This window comes from Vicia villosa, unplaced genomic scaffold (genome assembly GCF_029867415.1).
Source record: "Vicia villosa cultivar HV-30 ecotype Madison, WI unplaced genomic scaffold, Vvil1.0 ctg.001416F_1_1, whole genome shotgun sequence".
Taxonomy (NCBI): domain Eukaryota; kingdom Viridiplantae; phylum Streptophyta; class Magnoliopsida; order Fabales; family Fabaceae; genus Vicia; species Vicia villosa.
In genome coordinates this window covers 429,744-446,804 of record NW_026705610.1, presented here as the reverse complement: position 1 = coordinate 446,804, position 17,061 = coordinate 429,744, and the positions used below count along the sequence as shown (strand labels likewise).

The 17,061-nt window shown below is 33.5% G+C and overlaps 1 protein-coding gene across 1 annotated transcript; it reads right to left on the bottom strand.

Annotated features, from left to right (window-relative positions):
- Positions 1–4,293: 4,293 nt before the first annotated feature.
- Positions 4,294–7,293, bottom strand: LOC131635053 (transcription factor BHLH089-like). The gene is made up of 6 exons (XM_058905656.1): positions 6,729–7,293; positions 6,191–6,385; positions 5,598–5,663; positions 5,340–5,408; positions 5,165–5,236; positions 4,294–4,855 (listed from the first exon to the last, which is right to left on the bottom strand). Exons 1-6 carry the CDS (start codon positions 7,050–7,052, stop codon positions 4,727–4,729), a joined length of 855 nt encoding a protein of 284 aa, XP_058761639.1. The 5' UTR covers positions 7,053–7,293; the 3' UTR covers positions 4,294–4,726.
- Between the last annotated feature and the right edge of the window lie 9,768 nt (positions 7,294–17,061).

The window sequence follows — 17,061 nt, the reverse complement described above, 5'->3', positions numbered from 1 at the left end:
AGGCGAGTATCCATTTTTATTGTGGTTTTTGAGATTATTTATTGAGGCAATTCACGTGAGATGAGTGGTCCTAATGGTGACTGGCGTTGCTAGGTTGCAGGCGAGCGGTTAGGGTGGTGTTTTAGGTGGTTACTCGGAGCAGAGAATTATTTGAGTACTATTGGGTGGTAACAAATGGTTGTGACTTGAATGAATGAGGATCCTTTATCCCTTTGGGGGGAGAGTATTTATAGGGATTCTTGGCTCTTAGGATTTTCTTGGAAAATGTCACCGCCCACTCAGTCAAGAGGTGGATCGTTGAACTCGTATTTCTAAGGGATACATGGGTTAGTAAGTATCTTTACTTTCCAACTATCTAAGACACGTCCTATCCCATGTTTCCTCTTTTTGGGGTCGAGGAAAACTTAAAGGGTGAGGTGATTCTTCACTTTGAGCGACCTAGTGTCGTTGCCCTTTTCTATGGCGGTCCCAAAGATATTACCCTATGCAAGATTATGCACAAATATAACACTACAGAGTCCCTCATGCACGAGTCCTTTGATATAGGGCAGAGTTTATTTACTCTATATTAATGGGAGTATCCCGAGGTCTACTGTTTTCCCTTATGAGGTTTTGTTTTACCTTAGAGAATCCATACTTTTACCGCTCCATGTGTAACATCCTAAAATTTAGATTAAATTATTTAATTGATTATTTATGAATTATTGGTGAATTTGGGTGACATATGATGATATGTGTAGGATATGTTATGGGGTAGTAGTGGATTAAGGTGATGATTAGGATTATTTAGATTTAAATAATCGAGTTTATAGTATTTAGATTAATAATAATAATAAAATAAATAGTTAAGGAAAGTTGAGTGAGGGCATAATGAGAATAACATAATAGGGGTTTATGGGTTACAAAGTAAAAGAGAAAAATAAGAGAGAAATCGATCATTCTGTGCGATCGTAGAATTGGGAGAACGCGAAGAAGAGGCCAGGGCTCAGAGGGAAATTTTGTAGAACGCGAATGTAGAAATCAACTTGCTAGGAATTTGAGGTAAGAGGTGTAATCGAGTTTATTATGATTTATATGGGGTTAGGGTAGATGTAGGTTTGTTGTATGTGTGGGATGAAGATTCTGTTTTTAAGTCAATTTCATGTTTATGCCATTGTTAAAATTTTGAAGGTTTTATGTATAATGCAAAGTAATGAAAATTGTTGAATAAATGTGCTTGGATTGATGAATTGTATGAAAATTGATGCATATATGTTATGTTAATGGTATGCGAATTATATGTAATATTAAATTATTGATATAAGATGTTTGGGTATGTTAGAGCATATTTTGAGATTTTCGGGATCGATAATCGATTACCACGTATTGGTAATCGATTATTGCAGACTGGAGGGAATTTTTTTAGTCAAATACTGTTTTAATCGTAACTTTTGATCCGTAAGTCCAAATCGAGTGTCGTTGAAGCATTAGAAAACTAATGCATTGAACTATAAAATGATATAGACCGGAGAATCATTTTAGTATTATGTATATGTCCAATATGTTTGTGAAGTTGATTGTTTACGTGTTTTGTTAATGAGTTATTGTACTGTTGTGATGATGTTGCGTTATGATGACTTGTTATGATGATGAAGCTTAATGTTACTGTTATGAAGTTGTTATGATGTAATTGATGTGATTCATGATGATATTTTAGTGATGTGCATGTTTAATGTGTTTACATGCTATGTGAAGATGATTATATGAATGATGATTCAATTGACTAGTCGTGGTCGAATTCTATATGACGTTGTTGTGCATCATGCATTCATAGCATTTTTGGACGGTGGTTCGCTTACGACGAGCCTCAATCCCATTGTGTGGATTGTGTGCATTTTGTGATGTGCTCCGGTTCCAAGAGAGAATCGATCCTATGGTGGGGATCTTTGGAGGGTGATGAACCAATTGTTCATAAATTTTGGTACCACATGCATTGAGTCAGTTGTGTCGCATTAACATCCTATGTGACATTGCATAACTTTTGTTGATGAGTTATGATGTGATGATAATTGTGAACTAAGTGAATATATTATGATTATGATGATGAAAGATGTACAAGTGATATTATGATGTATCTGTGAGTATGAAGTATTGACGAATAGTATGTGTTGTTATGTGATGATGTTGTCATAATAAATTATGTTTACTTACCCTTTCTGTTTGAATGTTGCTTCCACGTAGGTAACACGCTGGTGATCCGGAGTAGTTCGTAGAAGCTTTGAGAATAGCTTCAAAGTATGTTATTTATTTTAGTTAATTAGAGGTGTCTTGCTCTGATATGTAACATCGGGTTGGAAATGCTATGCTTTGCGAATGACTATGTTTTTATGATGTTGTCATACTTTATGACGATCTTTGATTGTTAAACCAATTTTAATACTTGATGACAATATAATATGATTTTTAAGGAGTTAATCAAGATGACTTGAAGTTGATTCCGCTGCGATGATTTTTGTTAATATATTATTAGATGTATTATTTTAATTGATGTTCATCGTGATACGGAGCAGGATTGTTGTTATGAAGTTTTATGTGATGTGTGACACCCTTGTGCGGTGCATTTGTTTGATTTATTTTCGTAAATTATATGTGAAATATTTGCGGGTTTAGAAGGGTGTTACATTATTGGTATCAGAGTAGGTCGGTCCATCCGACCAGGTTTTTATATGATGTATATCCCTATTAGGCGATTAATGTGAAAAACATTATCGATATGTGATTCTCTTGATAATTGGTTGTATATGTGAACAATATGGCTGGAGGAAGAAATGATGATTCTATTGCTCCAACTTTGGAAGTAATGGCTCATGCTCTACAAAACCAACAAGGTCCACAAAACTAGAACAATGGAAACGATGATGAGGCTCATGCTTGGGGGAGGTTTCAGAGGAACAACCCACCAATCTTCAAAGGTAAGCACGAACCCAATGATGCTCGGAGATGGCTTAAAGAAATTGAGAAGATTTTTCAAATAATGATTTGTTCGGAAGAGCAGAAGGTACTGTTTAGCACTCATATATTGGAAGAGGAAGTTGAAGAATGATGGAATAATGCACTTCAAAGGATGGAGATTATGGGTATAGGGATTACTTGGGCCGTATTTAGAGCCGCTTTTTTGGAGAAGTACTATCTTGAGGATGTGCGTAGGAAGAAAGAGATAGAATTCCTTGAGCTAAAGCAAGGGAGTTCAACTGTTGTTGAGTATACTGCTAGGTTCGAAGAACTAGTGAAGTATTGTTTATATTATAACAATTCGTCAGTTGAAGTGTCCAAGTGCATTAAGTTTGAGAATGGACTGCGTCTAGAGATCAAGCAAGGTGTTGGGTATCTTGAGATTCGCCAGTTTCCTATACTAGTGAATAAGTGTAGGATTTATGATCAAGATACTAGAGCCAAGTCTTCTTTTTATAAGAGTTAAAACGAGAAGAAAGGGAAGAATCAAGACCGTGGGAAGCCGTATAGTACCCATGCTGATAAAGGGAAACGGAAAGTGTCTGATGAGAAAAGCTAAGTGGGAGAGGAGCTCCTGTTTTTGTCAAGTGCTTTAAGTGTGGTGAACCAGGTCACCACGCAAACGATTGTACTAATAAGGTGCTGAGATGTTTCAAGTGTGGTAAGACAAATCATCGTGCCCTTGAGTAGGGGTGTTCAAATCCAAACCAATCCAAATAGTTTTGACAACACACATGATAGTTAAGAAACCCAAAAGGTGGGTTAAGAATTTCTCTTTTAAATTTAAAAACAATTAAATTGAAAAGTCTTGGGAAACTACTTTTAGAAAAGAAACCTCCCAAACATATTTTTCCTTTAATAATTTTAAAAACTAAATCAAGTTCTTAATCTACTTTCCTTTTGATTTCTTCATCTTGTCAACTGGGGGATTCCTTTACACAATTTTTGATTACATAGTATTTCTAAATAGTTTTCTTTCCTCTTCCTCACAATCAATACCTTGTGTTAGATTTTACTTGCAAAGAGTTTTCCATGGAGTATCAACTAACTATAACTACAATTAGAGCCGCCTCAAGTTCATAGAATCTTTGTAAGTTAATCTCATTTCAACTATGACAAAATAATTAGAGATCCTACCTCATCACATTTTGACAGTGACAAAATATTTATGACGTCCTATTTAAGTACAATTTAACCATAACAAATTTTACGTCATATGATAGTCTACCCGACACGTTTTCAAAAACGGCTCTACTCCAAGCTACACAAATAATTTGACTAAAACTAAAAGCCAGAGAACAATTTTGAAAAACTACATTAGCTTTATTTATTGAATCTTACTACACAAACAAACATGAATCTCGAGACTACTACACAAAATGTAAGCATTATGTATTCAAGACAAGCAGCATTCTTATACAAGAATAATCACTTATAAGTCACGTTAAATACCAAGAAAGAAAAACCTGAAAGTCCACTATATAGTACACAATATTGAGTAAATGAATTCATTTTCAAAAGCTAAACCACAAACTGAAGCAGTCCTATTGTAGAAAACAGAAACAGCTCCATTCTTTTGTGTAGAAAATGGGAATGAACTGTCCATTGGACTTTAACACCTTAAGTATATCATTTTTTGTTTTATAATATAGGAGCAATCGGAGATGGGGTGGAATGGAATGGAATACTGCTCGTTTATGCATTTTATTATTACACGGTGAAGGGATCTCGTACCCTACGATGTTCTTTCGAAACCGCCACCTACCTGCATATGTAACCATTCTGGGGATGAACCCCTGCTTGGCTCTCTTGTAGCTTGTGAAACAAATGGCATGCCGGCTAGATCATATGTTTGTTGACCATACTGGAAAGAAGAAGAAAAAGTCATGTTTGGTAAACAACTTAATTAAGCATTTATAACAAACTTTCTCAGACATTTTCACGAGTATTTATGCTAGTAGATAAACTCGATTTATCCTAACCGATTTTATCCATAATTTACATAGTAACACAGCACTAAATTTGCAATTGAACCAAAATTCATGGTTTATCAAAAGTAAAATCTTCATATAAAGAGGATTAAAAAAAGCTTTCTACTTGATTAGAGATTCATTGTTAAAAGAAAAACTTGATTATAGATGGAGAATTAGAATCAAGGGATGTCTAGACTTACATCTTTTGGAGGAAAGGCTTCAATGCCAGTGTTAAGTCTAGAATTAACTGCTTCAAGTTTCATCGACAAAAACTGTGACATCCAGTAACATATCCTCAAAAATCAAATTCAAAACATATAATTTTTTCAAAGATTATAATTCAGCAGATACCGTAATCAGAAATAGAATCGATACCTCCACTTGGCGCTGAAGTGATTGAATATAATTAATTATTTCATCAAGGACCAATGCTTTCCCAATAACCTGAATTGAAGCAAGTCTAACAATTTATTATTTCTTACAAATATGATAATATTAGAATGTTTTTACTGCTTTAAGTAACTTCCTTTTATTTATTATTATTAATATTATTATTGTTATTATTATTAATTTATTAATTCTATTTATGTGTATATAAGAGAAGAAAAAGTTTACAAGTAGAAAAAAAATTACCTTATTACAACCAGGAACTAAATCCTGAAGAATTTTCATCCTTTCACTAATCTTTTCCCTTCTAGCCTGTCCAATTAGAAACACAATCATAAGCTCTAATTGCAACAGAATCATAAATTTACATTTTCCTTAAACAAATACAAACAAGGCTTCAAATCACGGCCATAATCGCGTCCTAATTCTTATATTGTGAAGAATCAAAGTCAAATATGGCTGATTATGTTGCAGCCACAATTGTGATAGCAGACTGCTTTTTAATTTTACTACTAGTTGGAGGAAAATTCAAGCTTCTCAACCCAATGATGATTTCTTGTTTCAGAGCCATCTTAAGTTTTTGCGGAGATTCTTTGTAGGTTAGTTACAATGTTGTTGCAAAACAAATAGAGGTCATATTTTGTCACAATTTTTTAACCCTCCTTTTTAGTCATGGTTAACCATGTCAAATTTTGGGCTCTATGTAGTAGCTTGTCTTGCACGCCCTCAAAATCAGTCATGTCTTGTCTAAGAACTTGCTCCTAACAATTAGAAAAAGGAAAAGCACCAAAAACAATAACTCAAGAATTTGAAAAAGGTGTAAACGAAGAGTAAATTACGCGTTCTGCAAGACTGTGGCTATCAGTAGCTTGACCCCTTCTAGCTCGAACATGAATGTAATCTTGCTTCGGAGGGTCGGGAGGAGGCGGCTTACTGCTTTGCTCCGCAGGCTTTCCTGAACTGGCTTCTCCTTCAACTTTACCATCATCATTCCTGTTCCCTAACGCTTTCGACCGTTTTCCATCACCATCATTCTGCACAATCCAAACAACTCTTTCATTAAATTGCAAAGATATCAATAATCAAATACGGGTTAAGATTACACTTCCACAACAATGAAAATAGTTTGTGAAATTGCTAAAATCATCATTACAATTTATAACACTATTTTATTCCTTTAAAATGCAAAAAAAATCAAGAAAAATCTTAAGCGGGAAAATTGCAAAAAATTCCCAAAAATAAAAAACATGTTTTTAGCATAAATACATATTTAACCATAATTAACAACATAATTAGATCCTTTTCTATTCATTATAACAACAGCTCACTTCCTTAATCAACAAATTAAGCAAAAAAAAAAATGGAAGAAAAAAATACCAAAGCATTGGCACCGCCATTACTAGTGGAAACACACTTAGGTGAATCAACATCTTCGGAGTCACGCCTCTTCTTCCCACCACCAACACCACCATGGTTCAAAACAACTCTCTGGTCCGGTCCATCCACATCCCGGTTCGAACCGGTTCCAAATTCCCCAAACTGTCCCAAACCGTTTCCAAATTGCGGCCTCCTAAGTCCCAATCCACCTCCGCCGCCATTAATCGCAGGCGGAAACTGCCAGATCTCCGCTAAACTAAACGGCGTCGTATTCCCACTCCCATTCGGAAATGAACCCTCGTTCATCATCGAACCCGGATCCATCACCCGGGTCAAAATCACCAAACCGGAATCTTCCAACTCAACTCAACATTAATCAAAGTAAACAACACAATGAACTAGAGTAGTGTTGGTTGAACTTGAAGCACCGAAGACTAGAGAGAGAAAACTAGAGAGAGAAAGAGAGAGAGAGAGAATAGTGTTAGGTTCGGTGCGTGATCTCCTTGGACAGTGGAGAATGGTGCGCGCTGTGTGTTTATATCTCTCTTCTCTCTATCTCTTTCTTCACTCACACTGTTCTTACAGACACACTCCTCGGTTGCAGCGTACATTGTCGCTTTCGCTGAGGTTTTTACGGTTCTTTCTTTCCACCGTTGGATCTGATTACTCTCTATTCTAAATAAAAGATCTGGACCGTTGATTTGTTTTAGCCAATTAGGTTCTGCCACGTAAAATGAGGTTGGGATCTGAGATTCAAAGCGAGAGTGCGTGTAATCACGTACCCTTGGATTACGAAAAGTTTTGGATTAATTAATCATTTAAGATACGATTGAGTTTGAGAGAGGTCAATTTGTAGTAAAGTTTTTAATAACGATGGTTATGTATGTTTATGGATATTTTTATAAAATCATAATCGTGTTTATTTTTATAATTTTTTTATTTTTATTTTTGTAGGGTCAATGGATAGATGATAGCCAAAGAACATATGAGAAAAGTGGAGGACATATTAGAAGGCCCACAGGGTTAACTGTCTCAGCATGGAGATTGGTTTGATGTTGAAGCTAAACTTGACTAGTTACATTGATCTTGGAGTGTGTTGGATTAGTTACACCGATAGAAGTTGGTATTCTCGTCTTAAGTCGGTATTGTCGTCTTAAGTCAGATTCGTATAGTCTATAGATCTTTATTTTGATTTTAAACGGAATTCAGTAAATAGTCGGTAAAATTGATTTTTTTTTTTAAATTAGTCGATCATAAGACTGAATATCAAAATTTAAGTCGATATTATTGGTTTAGACATCAGAAGAGTTCAAATTCGAAAAATTTATGGTAGTGGTTACCATTTTGTATAAGGACAAAATAATATATCTATTTATTTTTGCAAAATTATTTAGGGAAAACTAATGTGTGTCTAACCACTTTTTAAGTAATAAAATGATCAACATGCATTAATTTAGTGGCGCCTTGATGAGAAGTGGAGAAAAGACCCAATTAGACATGAGCACGTGAGGGGAGTGTTATTATAAGATTAATTAAAAATGGATTACTTAATGAATCGGGTCTTAATTAAGTCTGCTACAAAGTTAGAACATTATGATGGATTGATTGCACTTAAATTTGGTAGGGGAATCCATAAAAAGAAATCTAAATGGAGTTGTGCTGGGGTAGTAAAGTAAAGGTGTTGGGGTTTTGATGATTGGTGTGGGTGCACTTAGGTTCAATAATTGTCATCTCTTCACAAATGGAAATATGGATTGTAAATATAGTTGAGAAGATTTACAGATAGGAATCTATGACCTACTTAACATCTTTAAGTTAGGCTAAGATTAGGTCATACTTCCTTTTAATAGATAATGTCAAGTTTATAAAATTTACTTTCTTTTAATAGATAATAGAAGTTAGTTATAATCCACTAAACAAATTTTTTTATATATATTTTGTATTATAAAAGGAGGTGGCAAGAGTTTAGGCTCTCATTTTAATGTGTCCGTCCCATCCTGTTTTTTACGCGGATTTTTACGGACACAAATATTTACATAATTTTTTTGCATTTTTAACCTTAAAAGGTGCAGTATCAGCAAACTTTTCCCGCCCTTACTTTTTTGCAGGACGAGATTAAGTTTTAGGTCTGTGCCCGCTTCGTCCCATTTTATTTTACAAGTTTTTGCGGGACGGCTCTAAACGGGAAGAACATGCCCATTTACCATCCCTAGTTATTTGTTACTCTCTCGATAACAAATTATAAACAAATTTTATTTTTTAAATTTATTAAATAATTAATGTATCTGATTTATATATACATCAGAATTATTCAATAAATTTAAAAAGCAAAATTTATTTAAAATTTATTATATTTTACATTTTGTGTTAAATCATAAATTTATAATTATTTTTTTGTAATTTAATCATATTTACTTATATTAAATTTGAATATATTTAAATGTATCGTTAAAAAATATAATTAATATAAAATGACACACACACACACACACACACACACATATATATATATATATATATATATATATATATATATATATATATATATATATATATATATATATATATATATATATATATAATTGTATTTTCTTTAATCTCAAAATAGAATTTAATTATATTAATCTATTAGCTTGTCTATCTCCAATCTTATCAAAATAGAATGTGCATCAAATTTCATACCAGAATGGTGACTATAGTGTCATTGATCCATAACTGACTTGTAAGGGTTAGTTCTATTTATTAGGCTCCCTCATGTTCACATTCCAGGCAATTTTATATTTCTTAGATTCATAGTAGGTCTCCTACTAAGAAACCTAAAACTCTATTCACACCCTATCAGTAAAGCCTCCTATCATAATTATCTATACTTACTAAATTTTGAAAGGTAACGTGTTTGAACTTCTAACGTTAACTTCATTGAGATCTTAAAATAACTCAACCGAGATTCTGTTCTAATCTGAGATTAGTCTTACCTTATCCTAAACATAAACGTTTAGATCCTCGAACATGAGAATAATCCAAGAAATACAAAATTACCTGGAATGTGAACATGAGAGAGCCTAATAAATAGAACTACTCTTACAAGTCAGTTATGGATCAATTACACTATAGTCACCATTCTGATATGAAATTTGATGCACATTCTATTTTGATAAGATTGGAGATATATTAGCTCCATAAGTGGTGCCCCACTTACCATGACTTACCCGTCTCGTCGTATAAATGGAGAATGCACTTAGCCATGGTGGATCCTTTATTACCACTTAGCCCTAAGTAATCGTATAACTGAAGGATAGAAAAACACTTAGAAAGAGGGGGGGTTTGAATAAGTGTGACTTTAAAAACTCTTAAGATAAAAACAATTGCACAATGATTTTTATCCTGGTTCGTTGTTAACGAAACTACTCCAGTCCACCCCCTTAGAGTGATTTACCTCACCCGAGGATTTAATCCACTAATCAACCTTGATTACAATGGTTTTCCACTTAGATACCTTCTAAGTCTCCTAGAGTATTCTGATCACACCTTGATCACTCTAGGAACCTTTTACAAATTAATGTAAACAAATTCTTACAAGAGTATTACAATGCTTCTTAATAAGCTATAATCACAACTGTGATATTTCTCTTAAGTTCTAAGCTTAAATCTCACTAAGATATTACAAAAGTAATGTGAGTGAGGTTGAAGATGAAGTTTGATAGCTTTTGAATTCAGTAGAGTTTCAGCAAGTTTGAAAGTGTTGTTCGTGAATTGGTAACCTTGCTTTTGATCAGAACTTCACTATTTATAGGTGTTTTGAGAAGATGATCGTTGGGAGCATTTAATGCGTTGCGTGATCCGTACAACATTGCATTTAATGTTTCACTCTTTTGTCAACTACCTCGAGCCTTGCTTTTCCTGCTTTAACTGACATTGCCTTTAATAGCTTCTAACGTTCCCTTTGTCAGTCAGCGTAGCCTGCCATCTTGTACTTGCTTCTGATCTGATCTTTGTAGATACAACGTTTGAATTAATAAGAGTCAAACAGCTTGGTGCAGAGCATCTTCTTGTCTTCTGACTTTGAAGTGCTTCTAGCGTGATACCATAAGAACTTCAGTGCTTCTGCTTCTGATCTCAAGTTCTTCTGATGCTTCAGTAGACCATGTTCTGATTCTTCTTGACCATCTTTTGATGTCTTGCGAGAGCATGTTCTGATGTTGCATACTGAACCTTCTGAGTCAGTGCTTCTTGTGCTGATTTGTGCATACTCTTTATATATTTCCTGAAATGGAAAATGCATAGGATTAGAGTACCACATTGTCTTATACCAAATTCATATACATTGTTATCATCAAAACTAAGAATATTGATCAGAACAATTCTTGTTCTAACAATAACAACATAAAAATCCTTACATTACGAGCATATATACTTTCTACACAAAAATCCTGATAACTTAATCATTTATAGCCATGTTCTATTAAAGAGATACGAAGTACATCTCAATCTATTATTCTATATGGGCCTCATACATTTCAACTTATTAGCCATGTTTACATCACAATGTATCATAAACTCTAATGTTTTTTCATCCCACCTTACCTAATAATAATAATCATGTCTTACGAGTGTTTAATGGTCAGTATTATGGTAGTTACTTGAGGGATGCTTGCCTATTTATTTGGAGTTTAAACATGTAACTTAGGGATTTGTGGTCATTAAACAAATGAAATTATGGCATAGTTGTAATTGACCCAGTTGTAGGAAGCCAAATGACCTCCCATAGTGTGAAAGACAAGGGGAATTACGGTCTAGCCATAGTTAAAATTATGACTAGGTTATTGGCCCAGGCCCAAGAATCCAACTGACCTCCCCTAGTGTGAAAGCTTGAGAGAAATATAACTTGGTCGTAATCAGTGTTACGACCATAATTGGCAAAGGTGCAGTCACAACTTGCACCGCTTCCCCCTTTCATTTCCTGCAACAATGCTCTATTTCAGCCAATCCAACTCCCTTACCTCACTCTCTTGGTCCTTACTACCATCCTAGACATGATATCAAGTTTATTACTACATGGATTGGTATCTTAAACATCAACCACGCAACCAGAAACCTAAGGAAATCAAAACGCATTCATTAATTCATTGAGTTATGGTTCACACAATTGAAATTCATAATCTACAAGGGAAAGCCACCTTTATTTCAAAATCACACTATTCACTTGACTCGAATCACACTTAAAGGGAGCTAAGGAAACTTTTCATATTTTCATGATTTGAATCGCATGCTTCATGATTCGAATCACACCACTTTGATTCGAATCAAAAGACTGTATGATTCAAATCACACCAAACTAAATTTTTCCTATTTTGATTCTAGAACTCTGATTCAAATTAACATCTTTCATTACTCGAATCATGTGATCCGAATAATAAATTGTGTGACTCAAATCATACAAATGGGTTCTTATATGTTCATTGTTCTTGATTCAAATCACTAAATTTCACACTCGAATCACACCTATTGCTTATGACTCGAGCCATACACCATTTTGTACTCATTTTTGTACTAGATATCCAACACATATAAAATCTTTTTCTCTCAAAACCTCTCACAATGTTGGAAAACACACACTTCCACTATTGATTTGAAAATTCATAGCTCACGTGTTCTCTCATTTCTAAAGGATTTTGAGTTTTTCTTGAGTGCTTGCAAACGATTTCTTTAATCTTATACCTCATTCTAATTCCATTTTCGAGTGGATCTAAATATGATTTTTTTTGATATTTGTGATTGTTGATGAGATTCTGTTATTGTGTTTAACATTTCTTTAAAGATTTTCTTGATATTTCAGAGGTTTGTAAGGTGTGCGGTGTTGTGGTTGGTTTTATAAGTCCAACAGAAAAGAATGAGGTTCTTCTCTCCATAATTCCTTTGGTAGTGTTGTGAAAAATCCTATGGACAAATTGGGAGTTATTCTCAATATTCGAACAGACCAATCAACATACAAGTAGGCTTGAGGAAACATTATTTTAGAACGGAGACTTTGGAGCATAATTGTTGGGGCTGGAAGATTCAAGACAATTTTGAGTAAATATTTCGTAAGAATTCAATTTTGATACTGTGTACAAGTCAAGGGGTCCAGATAAAAGATTTTTATATTTTTAGCATTATTTGGATATTGTGATTGTACTAAACATCGTATAATTTGTCACAAATTATAGTTGAAGACCAAAAGTTTCAATGGGAAACCATTAGAGAGCTGAGTAGGCTTAGTGAGGACAAAAACCAAACCACTATAATCTGGCGTACACTATATATATTAATTTATAGAATTTCATGTTTAGGTTGTTTTTATTGCTTTCTTATAACCTTATGTTGTTAGGTTTTTGCATTGATAGTGATTTATCGATTAAGTGTAGGGTTTGTTAGAATCAACAATTCGAATAATCTTGTTGTTGATTAAGGCTGAAAATTATCGTAATAGAATCCATATTGTATTGATTTTAAATATTTATACGCCTTGTGTAAATTTGATATTAATACAATACATTGTTTTAGTGTTCTTTTGGTCAGCTGTTTGATTCGATCTTTACAAAATTATATACCGATTGAGGTGTTTCGTGTATATACCATTTGATAAACATAATCATTCTATACGAACATTGCTTCCGCCACACAAACTAATTTTTGTTTTCAAACTCTGATAAACTTTTCAAAACTATTTTTCAATTGGTCAATTTCATTTTGGAGGACTATTCATTCCCCCTTCTTGACCATAGCAACCTTGTATTCTCATCCAACAATTTGTATTAGAGCTTGGTCTATTGATCATGTCTAAGCGATCCAAAAGTTTGAGAATATGGGTAATGATGATCTGAATGAAGCATATAATAAAACACTAATTTTCAAATGTAAAAATTATGCTTATTGGAAGGGAAATATGTATGTACACTTAACATTAGTAGATAAAGTATTTTTGGTAGCAATCACCGGCGGACCTTTTATTCCCAAAAACGAAGGCAATGGTTCTGTTAAACTCCCTACAGATTGGTCATATGATGAAACCAATATGTCATCATATGATTTGAAGGCGAGGAATATACTTATCTTCATGTTAAGCTCTAAAGTATATTAATTTATCTCACATCATAAGAGCTCATAAGAAATGTGGAACGCTCTTCAAATCCTTTACAAGAAGGGGACTGAATACCTTAAGGGTTCTAAGATAAACATGTTAACAAAGGAGTATGAACTTTTCTGTATAGAACCCGATGAAAGTGTGGAATCCCTGCAGACTCGTTTTCCCCATTTAATCAAAAAGTTAGATAATTTGGGAAATTCCTTTTCTAACAAATATTGTGCCAACAAATTTTTAAGGTCTATGTGAAGGGAATGGCAACTGAAGATTACATCCATGAAAAATTTAAATAATTTAAATAATTTGGATATCACAAAACTATTCGGAAAGCTGGCCGAACATGAGTATTATAATACCATACTTCCCCATTAGCTAATTATAATTAACAAAAATATTTTTTTCGCAAAATAATCAGAGTTTACACAAGTAGAAATGTCACATCCCGTAAAACATCACGGAGTATCAAGTCACTTAATCTTTTATTGCTTAAAATTTTAATCAAATAGCGGAAGTTAAAAATTAAATTATTTTTATGGCTCCATGGCCTTAACAAAAATAAACTCCACCAACTTGTGGTTTAACATAATCCAAAAAAACAAGATACGTAACAATGAAACAAATAAAGCAACGCAAATAAAATAATTACATGTTCCCTGTGTTACATATTAGAGCGACTCCTAAGACTCGACCAAGCAACACAAGCTCCATGCTTACTCAAGTACCTGGATTATCTGTACTTTCTAATTAGCATAGACACAACAATAGAAAAGGGGTGAGAATTTCATTCAAATAATAATTGGTGAATATCACATGCTAAAGAGTAATATTCACAGAAATAACACAATAAGTCACGTACACAATTAATTCGCACAACAGAATCCCGTAAATTTACTATACACAATCCACATTTAAATTATGTATGCGAAGTGATCGATTCACTTATCACGATACTATGCATGCGGTACCAACTCAAACAATATGGTTCACAATTACGGAAACACCCACAAATGTGTCAAAACGTTGGAATTTTGAGATGAAAATATATTTAGATGAAAGTATTTTAAATCAACTTTCCACAGGTTCAAACGACACGTCAAACGGACACCCGAGTCAAAAGTTATGGATTTTTGAAGTTTAAATAAATCTGCCCTACACAGTGATGTAACCGGTTACTTCAAAACATGTAACCAGTTACATGCATTCTAGTAGCCAATTTATGCAAAAGTTTGAGTGGTAACCGGTTACCTCAAAACATGTAACCGGTTACCACTGTACCAAAGGTACTTTTCTACATATTTTTCAAATATGAAATTAGTCCCGACACGTCCCAAAATGCTGATTTTATCAGATTAAAACACGAATTCAATTACGGGTCTGTATTCCTGTCAACACGCAACAATTATATGTTCATTCATAGATCAAATTCATCATTCCTTGCACATACAAAGCATCAATTCCAACACATTAAGAGGAACAACATGTAATTGCAATTCAACAACACAATTTATCATACCCACATAACACAACAATGAATTTCATCCAATGATCCCACAAGCATACACACAATTTTAGAATTCAAGCATATTACTAAAAATCCTAACGAGAGGAAGGAACCCTCACTACCCTCTCATGTTCAATCACCATTAAAGAACCCATTCTCACATTTACCTTAACTCCAAGCTTTGATCCCCTTGACAATGGTGAAAGTAGTTGCTTCTCTCTTCCTTTCTCTAGTTCTCCTTTTCTCTTTTTACGTAGAATGATTTTCTAACTTTTCTCTTCTCTCCCTTTATTCTCCATTTCCTTATTATTATAATTATTAGTTATTTATCCCAATAATAATAATATGAATAATAATAATAACTTATATTATCTATTATTAGTATTCCCTTACTATTATTTTATTATTCTAATTCTACCTCAATAATTAGTTAACCCCTTTAACTCACAATCTACCCTCGCACTAGTGCCCTTAGACTCGTCACAATCAATTCAAATTATTATAATTATAACACAAATGGCTATATATATTTAAATGGGGTGTTACAAGTATGAGCTGAAATGACTCACTCCAAGCAAAGTAAGCTTGAAAAAAGAAAAAGAATGTCAAATAAGAGAATCAAGATATCTCCTTGAAAGTTTCGTCATCCAAAGACAAAGAAGGTAGATGAAGATAGTGATAGTTATAACATAGACTCTTCTAAAGAAGAAGATACGGGGTTATTCGTCGAGCGCTATAATCAAAATACAAAGAAGCTAAAGCTCAAACGTTTTAACAAAAATTTGTTCAACTTCAATATTTCTCATCTGTACAAAAAGGAAAATAAGAGAAAGGAAGAAGATGTCATATGATTTGAATCTGGAATGTTAGGTTATTACCAAACAACGTGTCAGAGTCTTAAAAAGCACAATAAGAAGAAGGATAAAGACTCCTACAATACAAAGGGAAATCGTGCCAAAGGCCATAGGGCCTATATCTCTTGGGAAGAAGAATATGAGAGCTCCTCTTCATCTTCTAACTTTAGCTCAAATGTTGAATGTGCAAATATGTACTTGATGGAGCACAATAAAAGTAAAGACTTAGAGGTATACGATTCTGATCCTTAATTTAAACCTTCTTACAAACAATTATGAAAAGCATTTAAAGAAATGCATGCAAACGCATCAGACACTTTTAAGAAAATTTATTTCCAAAGAAAACTTATTTCAAAATTTGAAAAGGAGACTAGTGATTTTAATAGTACTTTAGATTCCTCAAAAGAAGAACATGCTTCTACCATAAGTGAACAATTTAATGTTTCTAATACTTTAGCTGAAAAGATAGTAAAGATAGATTGTGATACTTGTCCAATTTTGAAACTTGAAATGAAAAACTTAAAAGGAAAATTAGAACAAACTATTTCTCTATTCACTATTATTTCTACTTCTTCTAGTGAAAGTGAGAATGAATTTAAGAAAAATCCTCGCTTAGCTAGAAGAGATAGAAATAGTATTTTATCTAAAGTAAATTGACATTATTATGGTGGTAAAGATCACATCAATCCTCTTTTCCATATTAGGAAAGTAAAAGTTCCTAATGGTACTATGGATTGGATACCTAAGTATTTTTTACCTAATTATTTGACAAGGCGTACTCAATTGTTTTTGATAGCTTGAGTTGCTTAATTGAATATAAGGCAAGTAAAAGTCTTATGTTTAAGCGTTCTAGAG

Coding starts and splice junctions, on each gene's coding strand:
- LOC131635053 (XM_058905656.1), bottom strand. CDS start 7,052: ATGGATCCGGGTTCGATGATGAACGAGGGTTCATTTCCGAATGGGAGT. Junction 6,386..6,728: donor ATGGCGGTGCCAATGCTTTG/GTATTTTTTTCT, acceptor TGGATTGTGCAG/AATGATGGTGATGGAAAACG. Junction 4,856..5,164: donor AAGCCTTTCCTCCAAAAGAT/GTAAGTCTAGAC, acceptor TCTTCTTTCCAG/TATGGTCAACAAACATATGA.